The 18623-nt window shown below is 50.8% G+C and overlaps 1 protein-coding gene across 1 annotated transcript; it reads left to right on the top strand.

The window, feature by feature from the left end:
* Window positions 1–812: 812 nt before the first annotated feature.
* On the top strand, window positions 813–12422 carry LOC123878911 (helicase domino). The gene is made up of 11 exons (XM_045926282.1): window positions 813–1473; window positions 2357–2532; window positions 2599–3004; window positions 3085–3225; window positions 3304–4589; window positions 5299–5949; window positions 7619–8594; window positions 9104–9319; window positions 10267–11208; window positions 11734–11865; window positions 12357–12422. The coding sequence occupies exons 1-11, from the start codon at window positions 1414–1416 to the stop codon at window positions 12420–12422; spliced, it is 5052 nt and encodes a 1683-aa protein (XP_045782238.1). The 5' UTR covers window positions 813–1413.
* The last annotated feature ends 6201 nt before the right edge of the window (window positions 12423–18623 follow it).

Raw genomic sequence — 18623 nt, 5'->3', positions numbered from 1 at the left:
TCCATAACATTTGAACTTTCAAAAAATAGTAATTTTAACAGCCTTTCCAGCCGAAATACCCAAGTTGGATTTTCATAAAGTGATATGGTGATATGATATTAATTAGTCAGCTAGAAAAAACGTTCTGAGATGGCATAGAAGTAGAATTTATCAAAATATATCGTAGACTATGAAATAAAATTACGATCTAGATAAGTCGATCCTTCTGAAGATCGATAGACAAAAATTGTGTATTTAAGGTGAAAGCAACGGGCTTTCCCACGAAATTCAAATTTAATTTGGTTTTTCGCAATTTGTAAACTAATACGACAAGTAACGTAGGATTATGATATTTTACTTAGTCGATACTAGAACTAATTTCTTAAACTGGACCCTTTCAAGTAAACATTTTTATATAAACCTATGAGGATGATACTCCCATTGTCTCAAGTAAAATATCATAATCCTACGTTGTCGTATTAGTTTACAAATTGCGAAAAACCAAATTAAATTTGAATTTCGCGGGCAGCCACAGACCAATAACATACAGGATACTGGATAGTACTTAAGTGGATAGTCGAAGTGGTCGAGGACTTCGTCTGTGGTGGCGTTTGCTGGCGCGCGTGTTGTGGCTTTTTGGAGTGTTTTTTTTTTTGTTTAAACTGACTGGAAAGCGCTCTAAGGGGGTGCCGTGCGTATGTCGGCGAGCGCCGGCACAGACGGGGTCCGTACTTGTATAGTTTAGCTAACTTGTTACAAATAACTACAAACTTGACATTGGTTAATCATTGTAAAAGCCAGACGAGAGAGAAAAAAAAAAAAGTGGTCGAAACGATGTGCATCCCTATGAATGAGACAAAAAATAAATTGCAGAAAAAATTAATTGAAATATAGTGATATTCTATGCATTTAAAAAAAATATTAGTGGTTTTAAGCAGTAGCTTTCAAAATAAGTCATAAATCAATATCATTTTTGTGGATCATGTAGTGTTTGGAAAAATATTCGCCGATTTAAAGTCGCTTTGTAAAGTGAAACATCAACTGCTTCAAACCTTCAATATGGCGGACGCCGGATTAGAGTCAAAGGGTTTTGTTTGTGACGGCTTGAACAGGGTTCACAGCACTTTTGAATTGAATTATTGGAACAAATCAAAGGCTCCAACAAACGCGAGATATTGATACCTACTGTACTATTTAAAAAAAAATTATAATGATAGTTACCTATTTCGGAGGACTGGCAATAATAAAAGTTTATATAAGTTTAGGTACATAATTATAAATTAATCGTGAAGTATTTTGCCGTCGAATGCATATAGATGGATTGTGATAAAGCTTGATGTGTGGACTTGGTGTATAGTGACAAGTGACTGGTGAAGTGAATAGGAAGTAAACAGTGCAGAGCATGGAAGTTAGTTTCGTCCGCAATGTTGCAGCATGAGCGCACGACATGAGCCCTCCTCACCCCCTGGAGCCACTTCGATCTCGCCACTCATGGTATTTGTCACACTGATATCCTCTACTTCTTAGTATTACGCTCAAATGTGTAAAAGCTAACCACCGCAATTGAAGTTGCAGCGAATTGCCTTTATAGAGCTCAGATACTGCATTGTCTGAGATGGAACAATTGATGTTTCTCTGTCTCAAATCACTGCGATATTAGTATGGCCAAGAGCCATAAGTATATGTATAGAAACCTGTATAACTATACTCTGTTTGGCGAAAATGTCAATTTTCAAGTTGCGACTATCTGCCCTTACACATTAACTAAGTACATTAACAGATACAAGCCTTAGCCCAAAACAGTATCAAAAAAATTAAAATGGCATGTGTGTTTAATTAAGCAAGTAGAATGATATCAATAATGTATAATTAGTTCACTTATTTTAGTGCTTTTGAAGTTTGTTCACTTATTACCCGACTGCGGCAAAGCCAAAAGGAAGGGTTATGATTTTAGCAGTCTATGTATGTATGTATGTATGTTTGTATCCAGATTCTGTGTGTTCCACCATACCGCCTAAACTACTGGGCTGATTTTGATGAATGAAGTGTCAATCGATTTATTGTAAAGGTCCAGGTGACATAGGCTACATTTTATACGAAAAAAATTGACCTTACGGATGATACATGAAAAAAAGTGGGGGTCTCCAAAATATTTTTTTTTTGCTATTGTATCCAGTGGGGTGTCAAATGAAAGAGGAGAATATTCTGAGTTCATAAATAAAAATGTACTACAACATTAAAATATACCAAGCGACAGAAAAACAAATTTTACTATAATATTTAGAATTTATTAGAAGATTGCTGTAGGGTTTTAGTTTTCAACTTTATCTTGTTAAACAGTTTTATTTAAATTGGTTATTTTGCGATCGGCGGTCAGGGCGTGGAGCGCGGACGCGCGTGCGCGGCGCCCGGCGGCCATGACGCGCTCGGCGGCGCGGCGGCCGAGCGCGACGAGCCGCCGCGCAAGCGCGCCAAGCTGCTCGACGACGCGGCCGCGCTGCGCCAGCGCGTGCTGGAGCACAAGCTGCTGCGGCTGAAGACGCTGCGCGACAGGTGAGTGCCGGGGCGGGGGCGCGGGGGCGCCGCGCCGACGCCGCTGTAGCGCCGCGCTGCTTACAGGTTCACGGAGCAACTGAGCGAGCTGTACTTCCTGCAGGCGGGCGGCAACATGATGGACTACGCGGCGTGGCGCAAGCGGCCGCCCGCGCCGCAGCTCGCCGCCTTCGTGGAGGCACGCCGCCCCGCCCTGCCGCCGACGCCCGCCGCGCCCGCCGCGCTCCCCGCCGCGCCCCCCGCCGCCGCCGCACCCGCCGACGAGATGGTGGAGAAGGCCAAGCAGGAGGCGTACGTGGCGGCGCGCGTGGGCGAGCTGGCGCGCGCGGGGCTGTGGGCGGAGCGCCGCCTGCCGCGCGTGCTGGAGCCGCCGCGCCCCAAGACGCACTGGGACTACCTGCTGGAGGAGATGGCGTGGCTGGCGCAGGACTTCGCGCACGAGCGCAAGTGGAAGAAGCAGGCCGCCAAGAAGGTAGGCCGCGTTCCTCGCACCCCGCGCCCGCACGTCGCAGCCCGAGCGTCGGTCGATCAACGTGCCGTTTCTGGTTGCAGTGCGCGCGAGCGGTGCAGAAGTACTTCCAAGACAAAGCGGCCGCCGCGCAGAAGGCCGAGAAGGCTCAAGAGTTGCAGCTGAAGAAGATAGCCGCCTTCGCTGCCAAGGAGATCCGGATGTTTTGGTCCAACGTGGAAAAGGTAAAGGATACTTTTGTAGTTAGATTTGACTGGTTGGGATGAAATGTGAATGTTGCATCGTCTCGGTCCTGCTTGCAGTTGGTGGAGTGGAAGCGCGTGCGGCGCGTGGAGCGCGCGCGCAAGGAGGCGCTGGACGAGCAGCTCAGCTACATCGTAGACCGCACGGAGCGCTACTCGCGCCAGCTGGCCGCCAACCTGGCGCCCTCGCCGGCGCCGCCCGACGACGACGAGTTCCAGCCGCGCGACGACTCGGACGACGACGAGGAGACCATCGCGGCGGCCGAGCGCGAGGCGGCGCACGACGACGACGAGCTGGAGGCGCTGCGCCGCGAATCGCGCCTGGCGCTCGACGACCTGCTGCCGCCGGGCTACGCGCCCGCGCACTCGCCGCCGCCCTCCGCCTCGGACGACGACAGCGACGCGGACGCGGCGTCCAGCGCGTCGGGCGGCTCGGCGCGGCTCGAGGCGCTGGTGGAGGGCGCGGGCGAGGCGGGCGAGGCGCGCGTCGAGGCGGCCGCGTCGCTGGCGGCGTCGCTGCAGCCCACGGGCACCACGCTGTCGGACACGGACGTGGGCACGCCGGTGCCGCGCCTGCTCCGCCACGCGCTGCGCGAGTACCAGCACGTGGGCCTGCACTGGTTGGCCACCATGCACGCGCGCCGCCTCAACGGCATCCTGGCCGACGAGATGGGGCTGGGCAAGACCATCCAGACCATCGCGCTGCTGGCGCACCTGGCGCTGGAGCGGCGTGACTGGGGCCCGCACCTCGTGGTGGCGCCCACCAGCGTGGTGCTCAACTGGGAGATCGAGTTCAAGAAGTGGTGCCCCGCCTTCAAGATTCTCACCTACTACGGCAGCATCAAGGAGCGCAAGCTGAAGCGCGTGGGCTGGACCAAGGCCAACTCGTTCCACGTGTGCATCACGTCCTACAAGCTGGTCGTGCAGGACCACCAGAGCTTCCGGCGCAAGCGCTGGCGCTACCTGGTGCTGGACGAGGCGCAGAACATCAAGAACTTCAAGTCGCAGCGCTGGCAGCTGCTGCTGGGCTTCCAGGCGGAGCGGCGCCTGCTACTGACGGGCACGCCGCTGCAGAACAGCCTGCTGGAGCTGTGGTCGCTGATGCACTTCCTCATGCCCGACGTGTTCGCGTCGCATGCCGAGTTCCGCGAGTGGTTCGCGCCCGTGGCCACGCGCGGCGACGACGCGCTGCTGCGGCGCCTGCACGCCGTGCTGCGCCCCTTCCTGCTGCGCCGCCTCAAGGCCGACGTGGAGCGCCAGATGCCGCGCAAGTTCGAGCACGTGCTGCTGTGCCGGCTCGCCAAGCGCCAGCGCGCGCTCTACGACGACTTCATGTCTCGCGCCAAGTGAGTACCGCTGCCTCACTTATATTGGATTCATGCATCAAGTCCTTTCGTAAATAAGCCATTCATTCGTAAAAAGCAAAGGGTAAAAAATGGGCTATCTCTAAGAGATAGACATGCCATCCTGCATCAAAATGTTTTGCGTAGTTTATAGCATACATAGGGACAGACAGTCAGCGGGAAGCGACTTTGTTCTATACTATGTAGTGATTGATTATGCCCGCAGCTTCACCCGCGTGGATTTAGGTTTTTAGAAATCTCGTGAGAACTTTTGATTTCCCAGGACCGTAATAGCCTGATTCGGTTACGGTATCGTTCAAATAACCATATGAGCTTAATATGAGGTAGTTATTTCGATATCACAAAATTTCCCAATAATTTTTAAGACAATGAATTAAAGAAATGTCTATTAAGAGCTTTCTAAAAAACATTTTTTCTCAATTGGTAAGCAAAAACTTTTTCTCATTGGTTGAGCAAAAACGACTTTTGCTCACTGGTTTAGGTAGCAAAGGCGCTCTTTTTTGAACTAGTAAAAATATTATTATACACATCATATTTTGTACCATCACTAGAAGGAAAATACAAAAATTATGAAAAGTGTCTATTTTGAGATGGGCCGGTGCTAAGTAGGTAGGTAGGTGATTGGTACATCACCAACTAGTGAGAAGAATGGAATAGCTCCGGCGTAGAGTGACCCTCGCGGCCTCCGCAGGACCAAGGAGAGCCTCCAGTCCGGCAACCTGCTGAGCGTCATCAACGTGCTGATGCAGCTGCGCAAGGTGTGCAACCACCCCGACCTGTTCGAGCCGCGCCCCGTGCAGTCGCCGCTGCAGCTGCCGGCGCTGGCGCTGCGCGTGCCGGCGCGCGCGCTGCTGCCCGGCGTGGCGGCGCGCGAGGCGCTGGCGGCGCGCCTCGGCGGCGACCTGGCCTCGCTCGAGGCGGCCGGCGCCGAGGCCTTCGCGGCGCACCGCGCGCGCCACCTGGCGCCGCCGCGCCGCCTCGTCGAGGAGCTGCCCGACGCGCCGCGCGCCGCGCCGCCGCGCCCGCCGCCCGCGCGCCTGCGCCTGCACCTGCGTCTCGTACCGCGCGCGCCGCCCACCGCGCCGCCGGAGACGCCGCCGCCGCCGCCCGCCGCGCCGCCCGCGCGCCGTGCGCCCCGCGCCGCGCCCGCCGCCGCCGCCGCGCGCCTGGCCGCGCACCGCCGCCACTGCGCGCGCCGCGCCGCCGCCGACAACGAGCGGCGCTGCTGGCGCCTGCCGCTGTGGGGCGCCGACCTGCGCGCGGCGCTGCACGCGGGCGCGCCGCTCGTGGCGCCGCGCGACCTGGCCGCGCTGTGCGACGAGATGCGCGACACCATCGAGAGGTGACAAGCTGCACGCTTTGTATCTAGGCACAGGATCCAGTTAGCTGATCGTCTCTGCCCGCTGGATCTAATTTAGCATCTATTCTCTTGTCCCCACTTACTTTTTACCCGACTGCGGCAAAGCCAAACGGAAGGGTAATGATTTTAGCAGTATGTATGTATTTATGTATGCATGTGGATCCTCAGCGTGTAAATAGCCAAGGATCCGGGAGCGTTTGCGGAAATGGTACAACCTAAAACCTAGACCAACAACAAAATAAGGCCTAAAAACAAATCCAACAAGAAAGATCACAAACCTTTGGTCTAAGCAATTCTTCCAGGCTCCAGAATCTCCTTCAGGGATGCTGTGGCGGTTTTTCGGTTGTATACGCGCGCGCGTATGTGATTGTATGTCCTGACTGGAGTAGTCATTTATTAAATTAATAAAAATAAAATGTATAATGTATGTTTGTATCCAGATTCTGTGTGTTCCACTATAGCGCCTAAACTACTGGGCCGATTTTGATGAATGAGGTGTCAATTGATTTATTGTAAAGGTCCGGGTGACATTGGCTATCACACTAATATTATAAAGACGAAAGTTTGTACGTGTGTGTGTGTGTGTGTGTATGTTTGTTACTCCTTCACGCAAAAACTACTGGACGGATTTGGCATAAATTTGGAATGGAGATAGATACTATCCTAGATTAGCACATAGGCTACTTTTTATTCCGGAAAATCAAAGAGTTCCCACGGGATTTTTAAAAACCTAATTCCACGCGGACGAAGTCGCGGGCATCGGCTAGTATTTTATACGAAAAAATTGACCTAGAGGATGTTACATCGAAAAAAGTGGGGTCTCCAAAAATATTTGTGAATATTCGAGAGAATTCTGAATTCATGGGTATAACTGTACAACAGCATTAAAGTACACCAAACAAAAGACAAACAATTTTACTCTAATATTCCAGTGTTTTAAGACGATCACAGTCCGGTTTTAGTTTTCAACTTTATCTTGTTAGTTTTTAGGGTTCTGTACTCAAAGGTTAAAAACAGAATCATGTCACTTTGCTGTTTGTCTGTCTGTTCATCCGTCCGTCTGACGAAATGAATTACAAAAAATAATGAAATGGGAGGCTGTCAAAGTTGTCAGTGGCTATCTCAAAAACTAAACTAGTGAGGGATATGAAACTTCGGTTTATCATGTACCATATACTAACTATATTTACACAACAAATACTGAAAACCATTTATAAAATAATTTGTAAGCTGTTACCAAAACTGTTTTTTTTTGTAGATCATCTATCTAGTTATACCTTAAGGGGCATGAGACGGGCCTGCCCGCCAAATTCAAATTTAATTTGTGTTTTCAGAAATTAATTCTAGTATTGACTATTCTCACAAATTACTTGATACTAGAATTAATTTCTTAAACTGGACCCTTTCAAGTAAAGATTTTTGTATAAACCTGTGAGGATGATACTGCCATTGTCACAAACAAAATACCATAAGCCTACGTTGTCGTATTAGTTTACAAATTGCGAAAAACCAAATTAAATTTGAATTTCGCGCGCAGGCCCGTCGCTTCCACCTTGATACTTTGTACTGACGCTCCATTAAACAGTGGAACAACCGCTGTTGTCGTGGCAGCGGTCAGTGCAGTGTGTTGACGTGGGTGCGTCGTGCGCAGGTTCGGCGTATGCTGGAGCGCGTGCCGCGCCGCCGCGCCGCGCCTGCTGGCGGGCGCGGGCGCGGGCGCGCGCGACTGGCGGCGCCGCGCCGCGCGCGCCGAGAGCGCCGCCGAGCCGCCCGCGCGCGCCGCGCTCGCGCTGCTGCACGCGGCGGCGGCGCGCCAGGCCGTGGCGTTCCCGCACCCGCGCCTGCTGCAGTTCGACTGCGGCAAGCTGCAGACGCTGGCCGCGCTGCTGCGCCGCCTCAAGGCGGGCGGCCACCGCGTGCTCATCTTCACGCAGATGACGCGCGTGCTGGACGTGCTGGAGGCCTTCCTCAGCCTGCACGGCCACGCCTACCTGCGGCTGGACGGCGCCACGCGCGTGGACGCGCGGCAGCCGCTCGTGGACCGCTTCAACGCGGACCCGCGCGTTTTCGCCTTCATCCTGTCCACGCGCAGCGGCGGCGTGGGGCTCAACCTCACGGGCGCCGACTGCGTCGTGTTCTACGACTCGGACTGGAACCCCACCATGGACGCGCAGGCGCAGGACCGCTGCCACCGCATCGGCCAGACGCGCGACGTGCACGTGTTCCGCCTCGTCACCGCCGCCACCGTGGAGGAGAACATCCTGCGCAAGGCGGAGCAGAAGCGCGCGCTGGGCGCCGCCGCCATCGAGGACGGCCACTTCACCACGGCGTACCTGCGCGCCGCCAGCGCGGCCGAGCTGCTGGCCGCGCCCGCCGCCGGCGAGCTGGAGAGCGCGCTGGCGGCCGCCGAGGACGAGGCGGACGCGGCGGCGGCGGCGGCGGCGCGCGCCGAGGCGCAGGGCGAGCTGGCCGAGTTCGACGAGACGCTGCCGCTGGAGCCCGAGCCCGAGCCGCCCGCGTCCGACTCGCCCGCCGCGTCGCGCGCCGCCTCGCCCTCCGCGCCGCCCGCCGCCTCGGCCGCGCCGCACGACCCGCACCGCGCCGAGTTCGCCGCGCTCATGAAGCAGGTGCGTACTCATGATAACTATCCATTCCCATACAACTCAAATGGCGACCAATAGCTTGTTGTATCGAATAATCGTAGTTGTATTGTTTTCATTTTTTAAAGCATTCAAGGTTAAGTTTCATAAAAATGTCGAAACAGCAGAATAATATGATGCCTTTATTCAATTTAATTTATTTATTTATTTAATAATAATAATTTATGTAAATGAAGTTCTTCATTTATATGGCAGCATAATTTGAATTTGCCGCGCATTAAAATTAAAATTATAGTATTTTATATATAACTAGCTGTACCCGGCATGCGTTGCAATGCCACATAAAATAAAGTGTTCCTTATAATTATATTAATTTCGCATTTATAATATTAATATGGAAGTATGGATTAGGGACGAGGATAAATTGCACATTGTATTTTTTGATACAATTGTTATCGACGGGTTAAACTGAGAAGTTGTCGGATGCCCCCAGTTACAGTACGATAGCGATAAGTTGACGAGTGGTGGTGTTGCAGCTGACGCCGGTGGAGAAGTACGCCATGCGGCTCGTGGAGAGCGGCGACGCGGCCGCCGAGGCGGAGCGCGCCGCGCTGGCCGACATGCGCCGCCAGCTGCGCGAGTGGGAGCAGGCGCGCCGCGCGCTGCACGCCGAGCCCGAGCCCGCGCCCGCGCCCGCGCCCGCGCCACCGCCCGCCGACCTCACCTACTGCCGCGACGACGCGCGCGCGCAGGTGCGTGCGCGCCGCCGCCCGCGCGCGCCCCCCTCGCCGCCGCCCTCGCCGCCCGCCGCACCGCCCGCGCCGACACCCGTCCCCGCCGCGCCGCGCACGCGCTCGCGCGGCGCCGTGCACATCAACCTGTGGACGCTGGACGAGGGCGAGGCGGGCGCGCGGCGGCGGCTGCGCGCCGGCACGCTGGACGCCTGGCTCACGCCCGGCCCCCGACACGAGGAACAATAAACGACTTCACGAACGCACGAGCCTATATATTTCTGACGTTCCATTTGGTGCCGCTCGCTCTCGCCCGTCAATGCTCGCCGCCGCGCGTCGCGCCGCGCGTCGCGCCGCGCACCAAACGAACGTCAGGGATGTAAGGCGCGCGAGCATTCACGGGCGACACCGAGCGGCGCCTACCCCACCCCCACCCCCGCCCACCCTCGGTGCCGCCCGTCGCGCACACGCTTGCAAGGAACGGGCGGGCCGAACCTACAATACCATTTCAGGAGTTTTAATAATCTCAGTACATAAATTAATGCATATAAACTTTATAAGTTCGACTGGTTTTCAAATGAACTTCTTTACCGACATTAAAAAAGCACAAAAAGCAACGAAGCAGGCCCTCCCCTTGGAGCACACGCAGCGGCCGACACATGAGACATCTGTCACGAAATGACAAACAACATGCGCTGTGCCCAATGATCACACGCTCACCCTCACCGTGTGCTCGTTGCCGCGCCCCTCGCCCCTCGCCCCTCGCCCCTCGCCCCTCGCCTAATGCAGGTAAAGAAGTTTCGTTTGGTTCAATGGCTGCTTTAAACCTACGATTCTTTGCAAGAGTGATTTTATATCGTGTGCATCTGGGAGTCTGCAGTGTCTTCGTGTGTCGGGGGTGAGTCGTGTACTTGTACTTGTTTGGTGCAGTGTCGCCGCTGTGTTGACTCACGCGCCCTCCCTTGCAGGTGTGGCTCAGCGGCGACGGCGCCGACCAGATGCCGCTGTGGTGCCCGCCCACGCCGCCCTCCGGCGACGGCGACGTGTACTGCGACGCGTGGGCGCGCGCGCTCTACCGCCGCGGCGCCGCGCCCGACGCGCTGCTGCCGCCGTGCCGCTGGCGCGAGCGCGCGCCGCGCGAGCCGCGCCGCGCGCGCCCCGCGCCCCGCGCCGCGCCCGCACCGCCCTCGCTGTTCGAGCGCGCCGGCCCGCGCCCGCGCGCGCGCGCCCGCGCCCCGCCCGCGCGCTCGCCGCCCGCGCCGCCGCCCGACTGGGCGCCCGCCGAGGACGCGGCGCTGCGGCGCGCGCTGCGCCTGCAGCGCCTGCCCGCCGAGCCGCCCGCCGCGCACGCGCCCAACTGGGACTGGCTCGCCGAGCTGGTGGCGGACGCGGCGCGCGCCTTCCGCTCGCCGCGCGCGTGCCGCGAGCGCCACGACGCGCTGGCCGACCCGCGCCGCCGCCACCGCCGCCCGCCGCCGCGCCGCCGCGCCGACGACGCGCCGCGTCCGCCGCTCGCGCGCTTAGACGCGCTGCGCGCCGCGGCCGAGCGCCGCCGCGCCGCGCCCGCGCGCCGCCGCGACGACGCGCCGCGAAACCCGCGCCACGCCGCGCTTCTGGCCGACCACGGCGTGGACTACGACGCGCCGCCCTCGCCCATGGACGTGGCCGGCCGCCGCGCCGAGCGCATCGCCAAGGAGAAGCTCAAGGCGGCCGGCGCGCCGGCGGCCCCCACGTCCGCCGCCGCAGCCGCGCCCGCGCCCGCACCGGCGCCCGCCCCTACCACCGCGCCCACACCCGCGCCCGCGCCCGCGCCCGCCGCGCCGCGCGCGCCTTTGCTGTACCGGCAGCAGGCGCTGGGCGCGCGCCACCACCTCAAGATCCTGCACCACGCGCACGCACCCGCCGCACAGGTACCGTACCCTAGATCCTCTCATACTTTTTATCTGCCATTTGTTCGGAAATCGATTATTATCATTATTGTTGTCAACTTGTATTGTATGTTCATGTGGATCAACTTTATTAGACAAACTTAATAAGGCTCAAAAACTCAATCTCAAAATTATTTTAGTTTTAGTTAAATTATTTTAATCCCGTGGGAACACTTTGATTTTCCGGAATACAAAGTGGCCTATGTCCGTCCCCGGGATATAAGCTAACTCTGTACCAAATTTCGTCAGAATCGGTTAAACTGTTGGGCCGTGAAAAGGTAGCAGACAGACAGACACTTTCATATTTATAATATTAAGTATGGATTATTATCACTCATCCATAAGATAATTAATGGTATAAATGCGTCTGTCAACTTTGGTACTTTTTCCTGGAAAATCGAAGAGTTTCCACAGGATTTTAATAAAATGTAAACCCACGCTGGAGCTGGAAGGCGTCGCCCCCTGCCCCATACCGCGTAGCTCGCTGACGACGCGCGCCTGTTGCAGGGCGCCGAGCCCGCGCTGCGCACGCTGCAGCTGCAGCAGCTGGCGCTGCGCCGCGCGCGCCCCGCCGCGCCGCACGCGCCGCACGTCGTGCTCGCGCACCTCGCGCCGCACGCGCCGCCCGCCGCGCCCGCCGCGCCCGCCGCGCCGCCCGCCGCGCCGCCCGACGCGCACCACTGACCGCGAATACACTGTGTCTGAGCACCGGAGACTTTCACTCGCACCGCCCTTCCCTCGGCGCAGAAACGTGCGAGCGACGCCACTGCTTTTCAATTTAGAACGCTCTGGACTCCAGAAACGTTGGAATTTTTTGTATATAATTAATTGTAAATCCCAACGTTTTATTTCATAAGCATTTTGTAAAATCTATTATTTAAACTATTGACTTTTAATTAAATGTGTTTTACACAGACTTTAAACTTATATTGTAAAACAAAATGAAACCGAAATAAAAGAAAATTCGTTTTTTACATATTTTATTATTTATTTTATGAATGACAATGAAATATATAAAAATCTAATTTGCTTTGAAGTTTGAATCATGAGCGTAGTGAGGGATTCAAAGGCAAAACTTTTACAAAATATTAGTGTCACTAATCATTTAATTTTCTAATTATGGCTGTCAGTATGCATGGCGTCTTGCACACCGAGCCATGCACTGTGAAGTTGACTGGACGCCGCGTCTAATATGAAAACAATGATTTGCCGCTTATACGAGTAGGTCTTGTGTCAATATAGTATTTATAGTTATTAATCATGGTAGGCACATACCCGCTACTTTAAAACCCCGTGAGAACTCTGTTGGTCTTCGTCTGCGATGGCGTTTGCTGGCGCGCGTGCTGTGCTTGTTTGGAGTGTTTTTTTTGTTAAGAGTGGCTGGTTTTTGTGTTAGTTGGTGTTTTTTGGTGGTGGAACTGCCTGGGAAGCGCTCTAAAGGGGCGCCGCGCGTATGTCGGCCGGGATAAAAAGCAGCCTATATCCTTCCCCGGGATGTAAGATAAATCTGTACCATATCAAAATCGGTTAAGCGGACAGACAGATAGACACACTTACGCATTTATAATATTAGTATGGATTTATGCCCATACAAATTTAATGTCGCCAACTGGACGCCTTTAAGTATAAAACAACCCTATTACGAAAGACAACATTAAAAAAAATCTATCACGTCACTTGAAGTAACAGCCTCTTTATCTCCTGAACCGTTGCACTGAAAAATCTGTAAAATTATAATTAACTGCAGCATAGCACAACGCTGTTATATACGTACTCAAGATTAACACAAAGTAAACATCTAATGAGATATTAGCGACCAACCTAACGTGTAGTCAGCAGCGCCCTACCTCGAACAAAGTATAGAGAAGAGAGTAGCATTTATAACTTTGTAAACTTAAGGACAGAATGCTAACCGTTAGGTTATGTTAGGTTATGTTAGGTTATGTTAGGTTATGTTAGGTTATGTTAGGTTATGTTAGGTTATGTTAGGTTATGTTAGGTTATGTTAGGTTATGTTAGGTTATGTTAGGTTATGTTAGGTTATGTTAGGTTATGTTAGGTTATGTTAGGTTATGTTAGGTTATGTTAGGTTATGTTAGGTTATGTTAGGTTATGTTAGGTTATGTTAGGTTATGTTAGGTTATGTTAGGTTATGTTAGGTTATGTTAGGTTATGTTAGGTTATGTTAGGTTATGTTAGGTTATGTTAGGTTATGTTAGGTTATGTTAGGTTATGTTAGGTTATGTTAGGTTATGTTAGGTTATGTTAGGTTATGTTAGGTTATGTTAGGTTATGTTAGGTTATGTTAGGTTATGTTAGGTTATGTTAGGTTATGTTAGGTTATGTTAGGTTATGTTAGGTTATGTTAGGTTATGTTAGGTTATGTTAGGTTATGTTAGGTTATGTTAGGTTATGTTAGGTTATGTTAGGTTATGTTAGGTTAGGTTAGGTTAGGTTTTTTTTTTTTTTTTTTTTTTTTTTTTTAAATGAATCAGAGTTCCTCTGACATGAATCAGAGACCTTTTTTTAACTTTTTTTATTTTTACCTATTATATTTTTATTATATTACATCCAAAATTTTTATCGAAGTTAACAATATCTATTCTTATAATAAATATCCAACTATCAATCTTTATTTTAGCTTAATATATTAAAATTATAACAATTTTATTTTAGCGTACTCTGACTTCTCTATCGTTTAGGTAACTATTTACAATTTGCTTGAGATTCAGGAGGCATTTTTCGTCCAGTAAGCGATATCTCACCGCCGGCCACCACGCGCTATCAAAGGCTCCCTCTATATCCAGTGATACGACAACATTGATAAGTTTATTATCAAGATTGCTTCGTATATGTTGCACCAAGTCCCAGAGGGAGCCTTCGGTACCGCGCTGTGGTACGAGTCCATACTGTCTTGGATTAGCTCTTGGCAACAGGTGCCATCGAAGCCTCCTCACGATCATCTTCTCCAGAATCTTTCCGAGGACCGGCAACAGTCCTATGGGTCTATATAATTTTAGTTGACTGGAGTCAGATTTTCCGGTTTTCCGCAGAACGATTGCCGTTGCCTGTTTCCAGAGTACCGGAAAACATGATATTTCGAGGCACCTGCTGACAATAGCCAAATATACACTTGCGTCAGCATTTATGGTCTCCGCGCAAATGTCAGCCGTGAAACCATCACTTCCTGGTACTTTTTTAGGGTTAAATGTTGAGATCACATATTTTAGTTCCTCTCTCGTAAAGGGAGGGTCCTTTATTTCATCTTCCATAGGTTCTATTATACTTCCAGCCCTTTCTCGTATTTTCCTGTGATCGGAATTGTCATCAGATTCCACATCCTGGGGAAAGAAAGTGTTGGCCAGTAATCTTGCAGATTCTACCGGAATTAGGACGGTTCCTTCCTTTACGAGAGGTTGATCTTGCGATTTTTTGGCCTGACTGCATACAGTGATGTCTACATTGCTTTTAAATTCCCTACCATTCCTTATCGTATAAAAAGTGGGAGTCCTGCCCTCATTCGGTGTGTTTAGATTCATCTCCGCAAAAACTCCGAGTACTTCCTTTCCTCGAAGGTCCTCTGAATTGCTGCCCCACCATGGACTCCATGAGTTAAAGTCCCCCCCTATTAAAATGTATCTTGTTTTTAAAATCTCTATAATTACTTTAAGTTGTGATAAATTTGGTTCCACGGGGAGGCTGTCCTCTAAGTATACGGAGATGATTCCAAGTTCCCATATTGTATTCGTTTTTATAATCGCGACAGCTATATTCTCAGAAGTGGTTGTGGGGCATTCAACGATCTGCATTTCGTCATTAAAATTAACAATTGCGCTCTTTACTGGCTTTGTCCGATTCTGTGATCGCCGAACTACCCTGAAGCCACTTTTTTGTGCGATTTCTCCTTTCGCCCCCACATATGGTTCCTGAACGAGGGCAAGACTAATCCCACATTTTTGTGCCTCCAGCGTCATTTCTTTGAAGGCCAGCTGTTTTGTTTGGAAGTTACCTTGGGTTATATTATTAGACTTAATTGATTCGCCCGAGGAGCCCTTAGCAGTACGCCACTCTCGCCCTTGCCAGAGCATCCCACTTTTTCCGGATCGGGCAGCTATCATCAAAACTGTTGTGATCCGTCCGGTCCAGTCGGCCACTCTGGCAGTTGCGACACGTGGGTCGGTCTCCAGCCTTCCACGCCGGGCACTCACTACGCAGGTGCGGACCTGCGCAGTGGCTGCAGGTGTCAACGGACTCCTGGCAGGCCCTGCGACCATGCCCGTAGCCGAGACACCTGGAGCACGTAACCAGCGGGGACTGATCCTTAGCCACAACTCGTTGCAAATCTATATGGACCTTCCCCACAGCTGTGACGCACTGCCATACTGGCGGCGACACCTGCAGGACGACATGGTTCTCGAGCGGGTTTCTAGCTCTTCTTCGGAATTTCACGCTTACCCTGTAGTCATCGTCAGGTATCGCCCCCAGCACGTTTTCATTTTGGAGTTTAAGGGCGCCCAAGATGTCCTCGTCTGTGTTAATGTTAAGGACATTTAATAGTATAATGAGGGGGTCCCTATTCTCTACCTCCTGTGTGAGGAGTGTTGGGCTGCCAGACTTGAGTTTCTCTGCCACTTTGGCAAGCTCTTCTCGCGATTGGCAGCCCAGCACTACCTTTTGATCCTTTGCCTTTCTCAGTCTATCCACTCGCACGCCTGATGTCTTCGCGTTCACAGCTGTTCTAATTTTATTGAGGACGTCTTCACTGGTATCTTGGGTGTCAACGGAAGACACTACGATTGAGTGGACAGGCCGGGGCTGGAGGGTAGCACCAGCGGGCTTGGCGGTCGCTGCCACCGCCGCATATGTGGTAGCCCTTTCCTGGATGTTTTCATTAAGACGCTCCATCTGTTCCTTTATGGCACCCATGTCTCGTCTGGACGCGGCCGCCAAATCTTTCTGGTGTTGGAGTTCGGCCATAATCTGTTTTTGGTGGTCGTCCAATTTTTGGACTATATCGACTGCGAGCACACCTTCACTTTTCTCGCTTTGCGCGCCTTGTCGTTTCGCTTGCTTATTCGGCAGCTCCTTAGCCTTAACCTTGCTCTGATCGGTGCAAGTTTCGGCGTTCTGAGGTCTCGCCATCTCTGCCTCCTTCACGAGCTGGTACAGCCTCTCAATGGCCTGAAGCACGTCCGTTTTAATGTCGGTTCTAAGGTTGCGAGAGTTTTTGAGTTGAAGCTTGGCTTTCAAGAGGCATCCTTTTGCTTCCGCAACCCTCCCTTTAGTTATACTCGTGTCCGGCCCCGGGGAGGTGAACGTTTGGTACGTCAGGTTCATCGCAGTCCCTTTTTTCTGAGTCACTTGACCATCGCCATGCAGCGGCGTGTCCAGCGTGCCCGGCTTGGGGGGGCTGGCTGCATCGTCTTTTTCATGCATCGGCAGGTTAGACCCACTCGCATCCTCGCCCGCCTTCGGCGTCTGAGTAAGCTTAGGCTCGGCCATCTCTCCAGCTGCAGAAATTGATTTCCTTGGAACTCCAGGGCTCTGTGTTTTGATAGGTGTTCTTAATCCAAGCATTTTGTTCCGAGGAAGACAGTATACTTATAACAGCACAGATTTTGTTTTAACCTAACCTATGTCAATTTACTAATTTAACAGGTGTAAAGAGCCCGTTAAACTAATTATTAGATTTGGAGATGTATAGGGTCTCCAGCTGTCAATAACCTTAACCTAACCTTTACAGTCAATCGCTAAGTGGTGTATAGGGCCTGTAGTCAAAATTAAAATTAAACTTAAAACTTAAAGCTACTTTTAACAAATTAAACCAGATTTGAAAAAGTTAGAGGTGTAAAAAGCCTCCAGCTGTCAAAAACCTATTACTAACTTATTTAAAGTACTAACTATCAGTGTACAATCAATCTGGTCCAATGAGTCTTGTTAATGGTCAACACAAACTAGCCTCCATAAGGTTTGTACATCAAAAAGAATCGTCCTTTACACAATGAAAAGATTTGTGTAGTCGGAATTGGTTTTGACAGAGATATTTTTGGGTGTAAAAGGCCCAACAGTCAAAAGATAGCCTAAGATACTTATAACTAACTAAATTTAAAACCTATTTCTAACTTATTTAAAGTACTGACTAACTAGCAGTGTACAGTCTACTCAGTTAAATAACTTAAAATTAATAGAATTTAGTGTCCACTGTTAGTACGTATTTTGCTATATACAAGTTTTAAAAGTTAAAAAGTTGGAGGTGTATGGGGCCTTCTACTGTCAAGAACCTATACTAATTAACTAACAGTCTAATTAACTATCACTGCACAATCTAAGGCCTATGCACGCGGTAGGTCCGGTGTATTGCAGAGTTATTGCACCGTTTTTTGAGAGTGTCGTGAGAACCCCGAATTTTTTAAAAAATTTAATATCTAATAAACTATTAGGCCGAAAATTTTGAAATTTAAAATGTGTGTACAACTAGTTGAGATCTACAGATTCTAATAAAAATAAATAGGGGTTCTCGATCTATATTTTTTAAAATAAAATTTTGAAATTTTGAAATTTTTAAAATTTTCAATAACTCTGCGAATACTTAACCGATTTTTAAAATCTAAGTGTCGCCGTGCGGGGCTTGATTTCTTCTTTTAAATGCGGCCTCCCGGAGCAACCCAAGTCGTCTCGATCCTGGACCACGTGGCCACGTGGTCGGTGGTTTTTCCTGTATTTCCCCCACTTAGCGGTGCAGGAAAAATCCAGCAAAGGTGTCGCCTTGTAGGGCTCCGTAAGGCTCGTCGACTCCAGCAACAAAAAAGGTATGTCGTCGATCTGGTTTTTGTGGCGCACGCCGTTTAAGTTCGAAAATTTTCAAACTTTTAGGTTTTTTGGCCACTGCCCGTCCAATTTTCAACTTATTTCTTTGCACTTTCCGCCAAATTGAAGGCCTAAACGAGGCGCAACTTTTGATGCATAACACTTCACAATCTGATAAGAAAAAACCACTTTTTCTATTTTCCAAAGATTAAAACTTTGCGGAGCGGGCGTTGGAGCACTTAAAACGCGCGCGATTCGGTTAGGTTAGGTTAGGTTAGGTTAGGTTAGGTTAGGTTAGGTTAGGTTAGGTTAGGTTAGGTTATTTTTTTTTTTTTTTTTTTTTTTTTTTTTTTTTTTTTTTTTTTTAAATTATAATACATTGACCTCTGACGTTATCAGAGACTGTGACTGCTTTTCTGTTTTTGGCTACTCTTTCATTCCAGTTCTCGCTAACATTCTGCTCGTACTTTCATTCTTCATACTAGATCTTTCTTTCATGCGTCTTCTTTCACTCGATGGGTGGGTTCCCTTCCTATCCATCCTTCTACTTTCGGGGGTGTTTTCTTTTCTTTTATTTTTATTTTATTTCT

This window comes from Maniola jurtina, chromosome 3, assembly GCF_905333055.1.
Source record: "Maniola jurtina chromosome 3, ilManJurt1.1, whole genome shotgun sequence".
In the NCBI taxonomy this organism is placed as follows: Eukaryota; Metazoa; Arthropoda; class Insecta; order Lepidoptera; family Nymphalidae; genus Maniola; species Maniola jurtina.
This window is presented reverse-complemented; position numbering and strand designations above follow the sequence as displayed.